The sequence below is a fragment of the Myotis daubentonii genome, chromosome 19 (assembly GCF_963259705.1).
Source record: "Myotis daubentonii chromosome 19, mMyoDau2.1, whole genome shotgun sequence".
NCBI lineage: Eukaryota > Metazoa > Chordata > Mammalia > Chiroptera > Vespertilionidae > Myotis > Myotis daubentonii.
Genome location: NC_081858.1, coordinates 4785032 through 4797856, shown reverse-complemented (window position 1 = coordinate 4797856; position 12825 = coordinate 4785032). Strand labels below are relative to the sequence as shown.

Sequence of the window (12825 nt, the reverse complement as noted above, 5' to 3'; positions counted from 1 at the left end):
CAGAGAGGGAGGACTGCCTCGGTGCACAAGGGCGACTGTGGCGAGCTGGGAGGCGGAGCCTGCTCCTGGCAGGACGGGACTGTCCCTGCTGCTCCTGGTAAATCCTGTCACTTAGAAAAGAGGGGACTCTGGACTCGGGCACGGCCAGCCTGGGTCTCTGGAGAGCCCCGGCACTCCCAAAGGAGCCCTAGCAGTCACTTCTCAGGACACAAGCCTGTGCAGCTGGGCCTCACTGAGCTCTGAGAGGCCTCAGACCATCCTGTCACCTACGCCCTGTCCAGGCCACTCCACCTGCCCCCTTCCTGCGATTAACCCATCTGCCCGTTTGTTCCCACCCAGCCCCCACTCACATCAGCATTCCAAGGGGCTGTTCTGCCTGAGGCCTGGAGCTCGGACACCCAAGCCCTCAAGGAGCTCAAGGGAACGAAGGCAGCAGGGCTCTCAGCTTCCCCCTCCCTGGGCCCTGTGACCGCGTTTCCTGGGACATTTGTTCCCAAGCATCATGCCTTCTGGTGCCAGCCTGGTATCTTGCCTCTGCTGAAAAGCCCCCAAGGCTAGGAAGTGTCCTCGCTCCTGTGGAGCCTTGCAACTTTGTGCCTGGTGCTAAGTCCTGGGGCAGCGGCTCCTCTGGCCTCTGGGGCCCTGCAAACCCTCCCTCGGTTTGGAGGAGAAGCTGCTGAGCTCAAAGGCAGCAAGGCCTGAGCAGCTGGCAGAATAGAGGTGCCCAGAGGGAGAAGGGAGAGAGGAGACCAGCAGAGAGGAGTCACCTGTGTGGACATGCCTGAGGCCTGGAAGCCTGGGGCCTGAGGGATGAGGCGGTCCAGGCAGATGCAGCCCCGAAGAGCCCGACTACCACCCGAGGAACAAGGTGCCGTGTCACGGGGCTCCTGCGACCTCCCCTCCGAGGCTGCTGCGAGAACCGGGCCCTTTAGACCAGCAGTCGCCAACCTTTCGGACCTCACGGACCACCAGTTGGCGACGCTGCTTTAGACCACCTCCATCCTGGGACCATGAAGAGCTGCATCCCCTACAGCTGGCTGCCAGCTAAAGACGAGCCTGTACATTATTTAACTTTTAATAAAGTAAACGAGGAACATCCTGGAACCTTCTTGCTTGTCCCCCATCGCCCAGTGGGTTGGGCAGGCAGAGGGAGGCGCAGGTGGGCCAGGAGCCGGAGATGGGTCCAGCACACGCAGACTCTCGGGGGCCACCTGTCATTGCTCTGCCGGATCTACGCGACGGTGCCAGAAGTTTACCTTAACCTTGGCCTTCTGCCCCGTGAATAGGCCTCGTGCATGAAGCCCAGTCCACAAGGCCTGTGGCACTGCTGTAGCCTGCAGCCGGGGCAGGGACCCTCCTGTGTGGTGCTGATTTAAAATGTCTCATCAGCATTCAGCACTGCTGGAGGCAGCACCCAATCACTTAGTTCCGTGCTGGGTCTGACCCTTAATTTTCGATAATCTGGTTGAGATATGATTGTGTGTGGTGTGTTCACAAATGTAGAGAAAGTTCTGGAAAATGAGGGGGGAAATCTCTCCTTCTTTTTCAGACAAGGTTATATCCAGTCACAGGGCATAGGGGAGAAGCACAAACTCTTTGGGCCTTGACACCTCAGGGACCTCTTCCCTCATTTTCTTAAGACTGTCTCCCACTCCAGGCTGAGGAGGTGGGCGAGTCTCCCTTCACTCACCTCCTCCGACAGCCCTGGGGAGATGGAAGTGTCACCGCTCAGCTATCAGCCTTGACTAGCTGGAAGGCTCCTTCTTCCGAGACCACGGAACGTTCTGGTGCCACAGGTCTGCCCAGCCCCAGTGGGAGCACAGGGGGCAGGCCTTGCTTAGGCTTCTCACTCTACAACCAAGGCTTCGCCCCGTTCACGGGCAGAGTCTGGACGTACTGCCAAGTCCCTGAACGCGGAGAGGGAGGCAGCGCCTGGAAATGCCCCGCCCCGGTGGCACCTCATCCCTGGGGCTAGCCGGGCCCGCCCTGCACCTGGTCAGTGTGCAGGCGAGGCTGCTGCGCTCTTCGATGGTGGGAACGGGGAGGCCTCAATGGCTCTCTTGGCCTTTTTCTTCCTTTTCTTCTTTTTGGTTCCCAGGGACACAAGGTCTCCGTTGAGCTTGGCTGACTCCTGTCCCTGCTTCCCGGCTGTGGCCTTGCTTGTGATGGTGGTGGCTGTGGTCAAGTCTGCGCTGGCCTCCTTGGCTTTCTTTTTCAACTTCCTTTTCTTCTTCTTTGCTTCCTTTTCCACCTTGACAGGACCGTGGATGGCGGACTCCTGCAGAATGGCAGAGGCTGACACAGCTGCCTCCTGGCACCGCTGCCACTCCTCATCACTGTCCTCACTGCTGCAGGGAGAGGGCAGTCTGGGTCAGCTGGGGCTGGGACTGAGCCCGAAGCTGCCCCCGAAAGCGCCCATGGGGGGTGGGTGGCAGGTAGAGAGCTCCGGCGCTCGGGAGTGAGGCAGACCTGGGTTCCAATACTGCTTCTCTGCTTCCTCCTATGTGAGCTCATTCAATAACCTCTCTGAGCCTCAGTGTCTGCATCTATAAAATGGGGATCTTCGCGGAGCCCAGGCCTCAGTAGGATGTCCAAGGAGTGAGGCGTCTGGCACAAGATGGGTGCTCAAAAGCAGTAACCCTCCAAAGCCAGCCCCGCTGAGTGTCCTCCCCCCACAGAGGGTACTATTTCTCAAGCTGCCTGACGGCTCCTCCTTGGCTGGGACCGCACCCATCTGCCTGGCTACCCTCAGACACTGGCCAACACGGAAAATGGGCAAAACCGAGGGGACTTGAAGGGTGTGCGATCTCACCTGGAGCGGGAAGGCAGTCGCTTTCGGCGGGGCTGGGGAGCAGCTGTCTCCTCAGGGCCTTCGGGGACGGAGGTGAAGAAGAGGCGGAAGCCTAAACCCCAAAGGGGCAGAGTCAGCACTGCCAGGGCCACCTCTCCTCCAGGCGCCAAGGGTGCCCTGCCTCTGCGCTCAGGGAGCACCTAGTCCAGAGGCAAAGACCCAGGAATCGCTCCCGTCTAAGCACAAAAGGACGCCAATGTGTGGAGGGGCCTGCTGACGACGCTGCAGCCAGAGGACGGGGTGCTGAGGCGCCAGTGGCCAAGCAGGCCAGCACGCCCTCAGCGGCGTTTGGGACTCAGCAGTTGAGCCTCCTGCCTAAGGCAGCTTCCAAAGTGGCAATGAGCCTGACAAGGGACAGACAGCCTCAGACGGGAGAGGCTGTGCAGTGTGGTGGTGGGAGCTCTGCTCAGGGTTAGGCAGACGTGGTCACCTCAGGCAAGGGCCTTCATTCCCGAGAGCCTCAGCCATCCTTACAGTCCCCCCGTAAGGGGGTCAAAGGGGGTATCATCATACCTGCCTCAGAGCAGATGCACGGACGACAGAGGGTAATACACCAAAGCTATTTCCTAGCTCCAGACATACAGTGGGTGCTTACCGTATATTAACAGCTGATATTAACAGTACTAGAGGCCTGGTGCACAAAATTCGTGCACGGGTAGGGTCCCTAGGCCTGGCCGACAATGAGGGCTGATTGGGGCCTTCCAGCTGCCAGTAGGGGCCTTCCTTCGTTCTGCACCACCCCCTGGTGGTCAGCGCACGTCATAGCAAGCGATCGAACTCCAGTTCTCCCAGTCGAACTCCCGAGGGGACACTTTGCATATTAGCCTTTTATATAAAGAGATGGAAGATGACTACTCACCATCATCCTCCGGGGTGGCTTTCTGTACCTCCGCCTTTGTTGGTCCCTTCACAGCTTCTGAGATGGTAATGGAGCTAAGGGAAGATGAGATGGTTCATTTAGGACGAAATTTTGGGTACCAACAAAATCTTTTTCAAAAAATTAACACCATTTTTTCTAAGTGTAGGGGATGGGGCATGCGGTCTTAAATGCAAAAGCAGACGGCACACTGGCCTGAAGAAAGCTAACACCCACAGCTATAACCTGCTGAGCAGCTGCTGCCACTCAAACTGCAGGGCTTCATTTGTTTAAGCCCCACTTTATCCCAGAAAATACTCATAGCACAGCCCTAACTGGTTTGGCTCAGTGGATAGAGTGTCGGCGGACTGAAGGGTCCTGGGTTCGATTCCGGTCAAGGACATGTACCTTGGTTGCGGGCACATTACCAGTGGGGGGCGTGCAGGAGGCAGCTGATCGATGTTTCTCTCTCATCGATGTTTCTAACTCTCTAGCCCTCTCCCTTCCTCTCTGTAAAAAATCAATAAAATACATTTTAAAAAAAGATACTCAAGGCACAACAAAATAAATACAATTTCAAACAGGGCTAAGAGAACATAAACGCCGGAGAGACAGAAATAGTCAAAGTGTAGTGAGGAAGTCCTATAACACTTGCTTTTTGTTGTCTTTTTCAATTTTAATTTAAAAAATTTTTGAGATAACTGTAGATTGATAAGCAGTTCCAAGAAATAATACAGAGAGATTCCATATACTCTTGTTTTTGTTTGTTAATCCTCACCAGAAGATATTTTTTCCATTGATATTTATTTTAAAAAATATATTTTATTGATTTTTTACAGAGAGGAAGGGAGAGTTTTTTATAGAGTTAGAAACATCGATCAGCTGCCTCCTGCACACCCCCCACTGGGTATATGCCCCCAACCAAGGTACATGCCCTTGACTGGAATCAAACCTGGGACCCTTGAGTCTGCAGGCCGATGCTCTATCCACTGAGCCAAACCAGTTAGGGCTCCATTGATATTTAGAGAGAGTGGAAGGGAGGGGGAGAAAAGAGGAGAAAGGAGGAGAGAGGAGGAAGAGAAAGGGAGAGGGGGAGGGGAAGGGGGAGAGGGAGAGGGAAGGAAGAAGGGAGGGAGGCAGGGAGAGAGGGAGAGAGGGAGAGAGAGAGAGAGAGAAACATCAATGTGAGAGAGTCACACTGATTGGCTGCCTCCTGCATAAGCCCTGACCAGGGCTGGGGATAGAACCTGCAACCCAGGTATGTGCCCTTGACCGGGAATCAAAACCATGACCCTTCAGTGCTCAGTTCGGTACACTAACCACTTACCAATATTGGCCAGGGCAAGATTCCATATACTCTTCATCCAGTTTCTCCCTATGGTAACATTGTGAGTAACATTGTGAATCACAACCAAGAAACTGACAATGATACAATCCACTGGCCTTATTTAGACTTCAGAGACCTGGGTTTTGAATCCTGGCTTTATTAGTTGTGTCCCTTTTGGCGAGTGACTTCATCTCTCTGAGCCTGTTACCCATCTGCGCACTGGAGCCCCTACCTCTTTGGATTGCCACAGGAGCAAATGAGATAATGGATATCAAGCCCTTAGCACAGAGCCTGGCCACAAGCAGCAACTCAGTGAATGGTACATGTGATGACGATTACTGTCATCATGATAAGCAGTAAGTTCCACAGGCCCTCCACCAAAAATAAACCCTCTCTCCAGAAGCAGAGCAGGGAGAGCTGGAGACCAGGACGCCTGTCTCTGGTGATGCTGACAGAGGTCACTGTGCCCTACGGAGAACAACGCTCTCAGCACGTCCTCTCAGCAGACACAGCAGCGTGCCGGGTGCTTGCTCCTAACTGCCTTCCGCACATGCCAAAGGCATCCCCAGGAAGTCAGCCGGGAAGAGGAACTGGAGACAGCGCCACCCATGCCTAACTGGTCCGGCATCTTAACAAAATGGTTCGATGTTGGTCCCTTGGAATATTTGGCAATGTCTGGCCACATTTTTGGTTGTCACAACTGCTGGGGGGAATGCTACAAGGACGCAGTGGGTAGAGGCCAGGCATGTTGTTGACCGCCCTACAATGCACAGAACAGTCCCACAAACAAGAACCATCCAGTCCAAACGTTAACACTGCCAAGGCTGAGAAACCTGATCTCACACAAGGGACAAACAAAAGCTCCGCAGGGAATATTCTGATGCTGCTTGACCTGCACCCGCTGGGTTTCCCCTGGGGCTTTCCAGAGCACCAGGTGGGCCTTGAATACCCTGAAGCCAACCAGTCACAAGGAAATGCTGCTTTCACTGGCTGAAGTGCCAAATGACCTTCCTAAACACGTTTCCCACGTTCTTGAGTTTGGGACTGGCCCCGTGTCATGGTGGTTCAGGTTGCTGAGTTGTGGTCCAACATTCTGGCTCAGAAGAGCAGTTGGTTTACACTTGGGGAGGGCTCACTTGTCCTTTTTGGTACCTCCTTCGAAGTGAAGGACTCTGGCTTGAACATCCTCACCTCCCTTTCAAAACCTGCTCTGTCAATCAGGAGTGGATCTAGACCAGGGCATCCAGAAACATGTCCCATGCTACATTATCAGTCGTCCACCAAACGAAGGCACTGTAGCCAAATGAGTCTAGAAACTCCTGGGCTGAACAAAGTTACACAGGTCGGTTTACTGCAAGGGCACACGGGGGTAAGCAGACTTCTTTGCTGTTAGATCCTTTTTTTCTAGTCACACTTTGGACTAGTATTCCTTGGTGCCTATTTTTAAAATGCTGACCTAGTTCTTTATAAATTATATTCTCAAATGTAAGACAGAGAACTGGCACAGTGCCTGACATACGGAAATTCTGTCTGTCTCTTGCCCTATTGTGAATGGGCTCTTGCTTCTGTGGTGCCTCTTATCCCATGGGAGCAGGACAACACAGAGCTTAAGAGCAAGGCCCTAGCTGGTTTGGCTCAGTGGATAGTGTCAGCCTGCAGACTGAAAGGTCCCAGGTTTGATTCTGGTCAAGGGCACATGCCAGGTTGCCGGCTTGATTCCCAGCAGGGGGTGTGCAGGAGGCAGCCAATCAATGATCCTCTCTCATCATTGATGTTTCTCTCTCTCTCTCTCCCCCCCCCCCTGAAATCAATAAAAATATATTGGGGGGGGGGGAAAGCAAGGCCTTTGGAGGCAAACACACCTGGGTTTGAGTCCCAGATCTGCTCCTTCCTCTCTGTGACTCCAGCAAATGCTGCTTCTCACGAAGAGCCTCTGTCTCCTCACCTAGAGAATGCCAGGATCTGCGGGGCCAGGCGGTTCTGAATGCAATGAGTGACGTATGCCACGCGCTGGCCACGGGGCCGACTTGCGCACGGTGAGCCCCAGCCAATAGGAGCCCTTACTGTCCCTGTGACTGGGGCGGGAAGAGAAGGAATGCTTTTGGTTACCTGTCCAGCAGGTCTCCCAGCTTCTTGGCTACGTAGGCTCGGAACTCGGGGGTGGTCTGAAGCTCATTGCCATCTTGTTCGTGCTCATCCACCTTATGCCTACAACACACACAGAAGGACCTCACTTTCTGCCAGCTCAGAAGCTGCCCCCATGCGGGCAGGGGCTACATGTGTCTCATTCACCCTGTTATCCCATGACTTAACCCAGCACTGACGTACTGCAGGGGAAATATTTGTTGAATGAATGCATGAACCTGAACCCAAAGTGCGCAGTACCTGAGGCTTGGCTGGGTAGCTGGCAGCTGATTATTTGCAGCATCTGTGGAAACAATGAAAATTGAGTTTAGAGAGGAAATGACAATAACAACATCAGTTGTATGCCACACATGATTTTAAGTGATTTACATGTATAGCTCATTAACTCTTCTCAACAATCCCAGTACAGGGGTCACCATTATCTCCACTGGGCAAATGACACAAAAACCCCACAATTATTTATATTCATACTAGAGGCCCACTGCACGAAATTTGTGCAAGGGGGTGTGTGTGGGGGGGGTGTGTTCCTCAGCCCAGCCTGCACCCTCTCCAATCTGGGACCCCACAGGGATCAGGCCTAAACCAGCAGTCGGACATCCCTCTCACAATCCGGGACTGCTGGCTCCCAACTGCTTGCCTGCCTGCCTGCCTGATTGCCCCTAACCACTTCTGCCTACCAGCCTGATCATCCCCTAACCACTCCCCTGCCAGCCTGATCAATGCCTAACCACTCCCCTGCCAGCCCGGTCGCCCCCAACTGCACTACCCTGCTGGCCTGGTTGCCCACAACTGCCCTCCCCTGCCGGCCATCTTGTGGCTGTGAGTGCCACCGTCTTTGAGGGCGTGGCAGTCAATTAGCATATTCCCTCTTTATTAGATAGGATATATACATATATAATTTTTTTAATATATTTTATTGATTTTTTACAGAGAGGAAGGGAGAGGGATAGAGAGTTAGAAACATCGATGAGAGAGAAACATCGATCGGCTGCCTCCTGCACATGTTCTACTGGGGATGTGCCCGCAACCAAGGTACATGCCCTTGACCGGAATCGAACCTGGGACCCTTCAGTCCGCAGGCTGACGCTCTATCCACTGAGCCAAACCGGTGCTGGCTATACATATATAATTAATAATATAGGGAAAGAAAACAAGTCAGGGGAGGGAGGAAGGGGCCTACCTATGGGAAGTGCAGTGTGGTAAGACAGCAAGAAAGGAGAAGCAGGCAGGGAGTAGATTACAAAAGGGCTTGTAAGTCTTTTTAAACAAAAGCAGGGGTTTTATTTTTATTTTTTTTATTTTTACTCCTCACCCAAGGATATTTTTCCATTAATTTTTAGAGAGAATGGAAGGGAGGGAGAGAAGCAGAGATAAACATGTCAATTGGTGGAGGCAGAGGCATGTGCCCTTGACTGGAATTGAACCCGAGACCCTTCAGTCCGCTGGCCGACCCTCTATCCACTGAGCCAAACCAGCTAAGGCAAAAGCAGGGATTTTATTTATTTTAAAATATATTTTTTATTGATTTCAAAGAGGAAGGGAGAGGGAGAGATAGAAACATCAATGATGAAAGAGAATCACTGATCGGTTGCCTCCTGCACACCCCACACTGGGGATCAAGCCCAAAACCTAGGTATGTGCCCTGACCGGGAATCGAACTGTGACCTCCTGGTTTATCAGTATAGGTCAACCCTTAACCACTGAGCCATGCCAGCCAGGCAAAAGTAGTTTTTAAACCATGCTTTACCATGGCCTGCTCTGGCAGTCTGTATAGCTTGGATCCTTTCTCAGAATAATGTTTTAAATGAATAAAATAAAACACATAGGCCCTAGCTGGTTTGGCTCAGTGGATAGAGCCTCGGCCTGCGAACTGAAGGGTCCCAGGTTCAATTCCGGTCAAGGGCACATCCCCAGGTTGCTGGCTACATTCCGAATAGGGGGTGTGCAGGAGGCAGCTGATCAATGATTCTCTCTCATCACTGATGTTTCTATCTCTCTCTCCCTTCTCCCTTCCTCTCTGAAATCAATAAAAATATATTAAAACACACACACACACACACACACACACACAGGATTACAAAAAACACACAATTATGTTGAAATTCAGTTACCATAACAGTAAAAAACCAAACCTGGCACACTATTATGTGTGCATCCTTTTTAATGCATTAAGTAAGATCGAGAGATTCTTTTAAAAAAATATATATTTTTTTTTAATTGATTTCAGAGAGGGAAGGGACAGATAGAAACATCAATAATGAGAATCATTGATGGGCTGCCTCCAGCACGCCCCCTACTGGGGATCAGTCCGCAACCCCCCATGTGCCCTGACCGGAATCGAACTGTGACCTCCTGGTTCATATGTGGAACAAGATCAACCACTGAGCCCCGCCACCTGGGCTAGAGATTCTTTAGCTCTAGGGTCTAAAAATTATTGTAACTTTAAAGTAGGAATGAATGTAAGTTATTTTTTCCAACATTTATCGGCAAAGATTGTAATGGGATATGAAAATCTGTGACTTTCGACAGGACAAAGTAACAGGTATTGTCAAAGCTACTGTGGCTTGTTGCTCACAGGAAATGGGAAGGGATGCTAAATTTCAGAAGTTAATGAAAGTAAAGACGAAATGCCTTCCCCATCCCACATCCATGCACCTCTGGATTGTGATCAGGTGGCCCCAAGGCGAGCTTTGGACTTTTCCCGCGACTCCAGGGCGTCGCGGTCAGAGCTGTGTGTTGGACAGGCTCCCCGGCAGCCCCGGGGCGTGGAAAGGCGCTGCGGGCGGAGGAAGGGTGGGTGCGAGTCCAGAAAGCGGCTGCCGCAGTCATTTCGGGGCGGCGGCGGCTCCCGGTGTGACGCCCAAGGAAGCTGAGTCCAGAGGCATTCGGGTGCCTCAGTTTCCCCGAATGGGACCACGAAACGACCCACAACCAGTGCCTGGAGTTCTCGGAAGAAGTCGAGTCCCGAAGTCTCCTTCCCACCAGCCCCCCGCTCGGCCCCGGGGAAGAGCCTACGCCCTCCGGCCAGACGGCTCGAACCCAGCCCCTACCGGCTCTTTTCTTCTCCGGGCCTCTCGGGCGCTGCCCCACGCCCCAGGCCGGCACCGCCGCCTCGCGGCACCGCGCCAGCTCCTCGGCATCGCTGCCTCCGCTGCTGCTCTCCGCGTCGCTGATGGAACCTCTGGGCGCCGTCATCTTGAACCACCGCAAAGGGTTGTGGGAGCGCCTCCAATAGGGTTACCGCTCCACGACCCCGCGGGAGAGCGGCGACTGCGCGGCATTGTGGGGATTGTAGTTCTCAGACGCAGGCCGCCGATGGCCATGGATTTGTTGTGGGAGTTTCCACAAACGTAAGAGTTTAGAAGTGCCAAAGAAATCAACTGCTCGGGGGGATAAAATGGATACATATGTAATACCCTTTGTAATACTTTAAGCAATAAAAAAATAAAAATAAAAAAATAAAAAGAAATCAACTGCTCCATCCTTTAATTGATGAGGAAAAGGAGACAGAGAGGGAAATTGCCTAAGGTCATACAGGGGTTGATGACAAAACCAGGGTTAATCCCCAGGGTTTCTTTCAATTTAGTTTCATTTTTATTCATTTATTCCAGGAATTCTGAAATCCACCTGAGAATCAGAAACAACTTAGAAAACCTGTTAAAATGCAGCCCGGCCGGCGTGGCTCAATGGTTGAGCATCAACCTATGAACCAGGAAGTCATGGTTGGATTCCCGGTTGGGGCACATGCCTGGGTTGCAGGCTCCATCTCCTGTGTGAGGCATGTAGGAGGCAGCCGATCCAGGATTCTCTCTCATCATTGATGTTTCCAACTCTCTCTCCCTCTCCCTTTCTCTCTGAAATCAATAAAAATATTTTTTTTTAAATGCAGATTGTTGGGTCTAACCAAAAACTAACTGTTGTACCCAGATTTCAAAGTTCCCAAGACCCCCAGGGAGCCAGTCAGTCCGATGCAAAAGCAAAGAGTCCTTTATTATGCAAGCCGGCCTGCGCTCCCCGTTCACCAGACCCACCGACACAGCAGAAAGTCCAGTGGCAGAGAAAGAGAGGCCTGGTGGGACAGAGGGTTTTATAGGGGGGCGGAGTGAGGGCAGGAGAGGGCACTGTGGGCCCTGCCGATTGGCCAGGCGCCAGTCGGTACAGGATGTGGTCATAGTGATGGTGTGCACTTCCCTTGATTATTATTGGTTAATCCAGAGAAATCCTGGGTGTGGCTAGCAGCGGCTTCTTCCCGTGAGGAAGCACATGGCACCGTCCCAAAATGGAGGACCCAAGGCAAGATGGAGGGCGCACATGGCTCTGTCCCAAGATGGAGGACCCAAGGCAAGATGGAGGGCGCAGTCCTTGTCCGGCTCCTGCTGCTGCCGCTCGAACTCACCACAAGGCAGGATAGCCCTCCCGCACAGCACCCGCAGCTGGCCCGCGGGCAGACCGGGACTCCAGCGCGTCTGGGAGGCGCAGGCCCAGCAAACGGGGTGCGGCCGGAGGAGCGGCCCAGCTCTGGGGGAGCGGCATCCGCTCGGAGCAGGCCCGGCCCATGGGGCCAGCGCACTGCAGCATGGCGGCCTCCCCGAGCCAGGGCACGCACCCCACTCCGCTGCCGCCGCTGCTGCACTGGGCCCGGTCGGGGGGGGGGGGGGGGGGCAGCCCGCGCTGGGCTCCCGCTGTGGGCCGGGGAGCCAATGCCCCCCACATGGGGCCCGGCTGCCGGCCCACGCAGGCCCCGGTCCCCCGGACCGGGCCCCGAGGGCTGCACGGACCCTCGGCCCCAGCGCGGGCAAGCGGGGAGCCGACCACCGGGGAAGGGAGGGAAGAGCCAGGCGGTGAGGCCTTCCGCTCCCATGACCTCCCCCGTGGTCGGTCGCCGCCAGGCCCCCACCCCTCGGCCCCCCGCCGGCCACCACGCAGCCAGTGGGGACACTTGGACCCGCTCCGGGCGCGGAGGGATCCCAGCGGCCAGACTCCTCCTCCCGCACCGCCCAGAGAGGCGGTGCGCCTTTCACTAACCTAATCAGAATCTCTTGAGAAGTAGGACTCAATCTATTTTCTCCGATAGGCTAGGCCTTGCTTCTACTCAGAATATAATCTACTCAGAATATAATCTGTGAGCCAGCAGCATCTGCCACACTCAGGAGTTTGTTAGAAATGCAGAGTCTTAGTTCAGCTTAGAGCTACTGAATCACAACCTGCAGTTAAATAGGTTCTCCAGGTGACTGGAACACACAGTAAAGTTTCGCAGAACACACAATGGCAGTTTTCTAGCTCCGGACTTCTGCAAAGTTCCGCACACTGGAAACTGAAAGGCCGCCTGCCTCTCCAGGCGGTGCGGGGGGAGGAGTCTGGCCGCTGGGATCCCTCCGCGCCCGGAGCGGGTCCAAGTGTCCCCACTGGCTGCGTGGTGGCCGGCGGGGGGCCGAGGGGTGGGGGCCTGGCGGCGACCAACCACTGGGGAGGTCCTGGGAGCGGAAGGCCTCACCGCCTGGCTCTTCCCTCCCTTCCCCGGTGGTCGGCTCCCCGCTTGCCCGCGCTGGGGCCGAGGGTCCGTGTGGCCCTCGGGGCCTGGTCGGGGGACCGGGGCCTGCGTGGGCCGGCCGCCGGGCCCCATTGGGGGGGCATTGGCTCCCCGGC

General features: G+C 54.2%; 1 protein-coding gene and 1 long non-coding RNA gene across 3 annotated transcripts; one reads left to right on the top strand and one right to left on the bottom strand.

Annotated features, from left to right (window-relative positions):
• Window positions 1-14: 14 nt before the first annotated feature.
• On the top strand, window positions 15-1096 carry LOC132221794 (uncharacterized). Its single transcript, XR_009450075.1, has 2 exons — window positions 15-369; window positions 404-1096. It is a non-coding gene; the product is annotated as an uncharacterized LOC132221794 (long non-coding RNA).
• C19H12orf43 (chromosome 19 C12orf43 homolog) lies at window positions 1060-10408 on the bottom strand. 2 transcript variants are annotated; one of them, XM_059676208.1, is made up of 6 exons: window positions 10230-10408; window positions 7420-7462; window positions 7144-7242; window positions 3711-3784; window positions 2813-2903; window positions 1060-2345 (listed from the first exon to the last, which is right to left on the bottom strand). In XM_059676208.1, the coding sequence occupies exons 1-6, from the start codon at window positions 10372-10374 to the stop codon at window positions 1997-1999; spliced, it is 801 nt and encodes a 266-aa protein (XP_059532191.1). In that variant the 5' UTR covers window positions 10375-10408; the 3' UTR covers window positions 1060-1996. The 2 variants fall into 2 exon arrangements, with proteins under 2 accessions (XP_059532191.1, XP_059532190.1); XM_059676207.1 differs by having other exon boundaries at window positions 1060-2348; window positions 10230-10406.
• Window positions 10409-12825: the final 2417 nt, after the last annotated feature.

Coding starts and splice junctions, on each gene's coding strand:
- C19H12orf43 (XM_059676207.1), bottom strand. CDS start 10,374: ATGACGGCGCCCAGAGGTTCCATCAGCGACGCGGAGAGCAGCAGCGGA. Junction 3,785..7,143: donor CTGGGAGACCTGCTGGACAG/GTAACCAAAAGC, acceptor ATCTTCCCTTAG/CTCCATTACCATCTCAGAAG. Junction 2,904..3,710: donor AGCCACCCCGGAGGATGATG/GTGAGTAGTCAT, acceptor TTTGGGGTTTAG/GCTTCCGCCTCTTCTTCACC.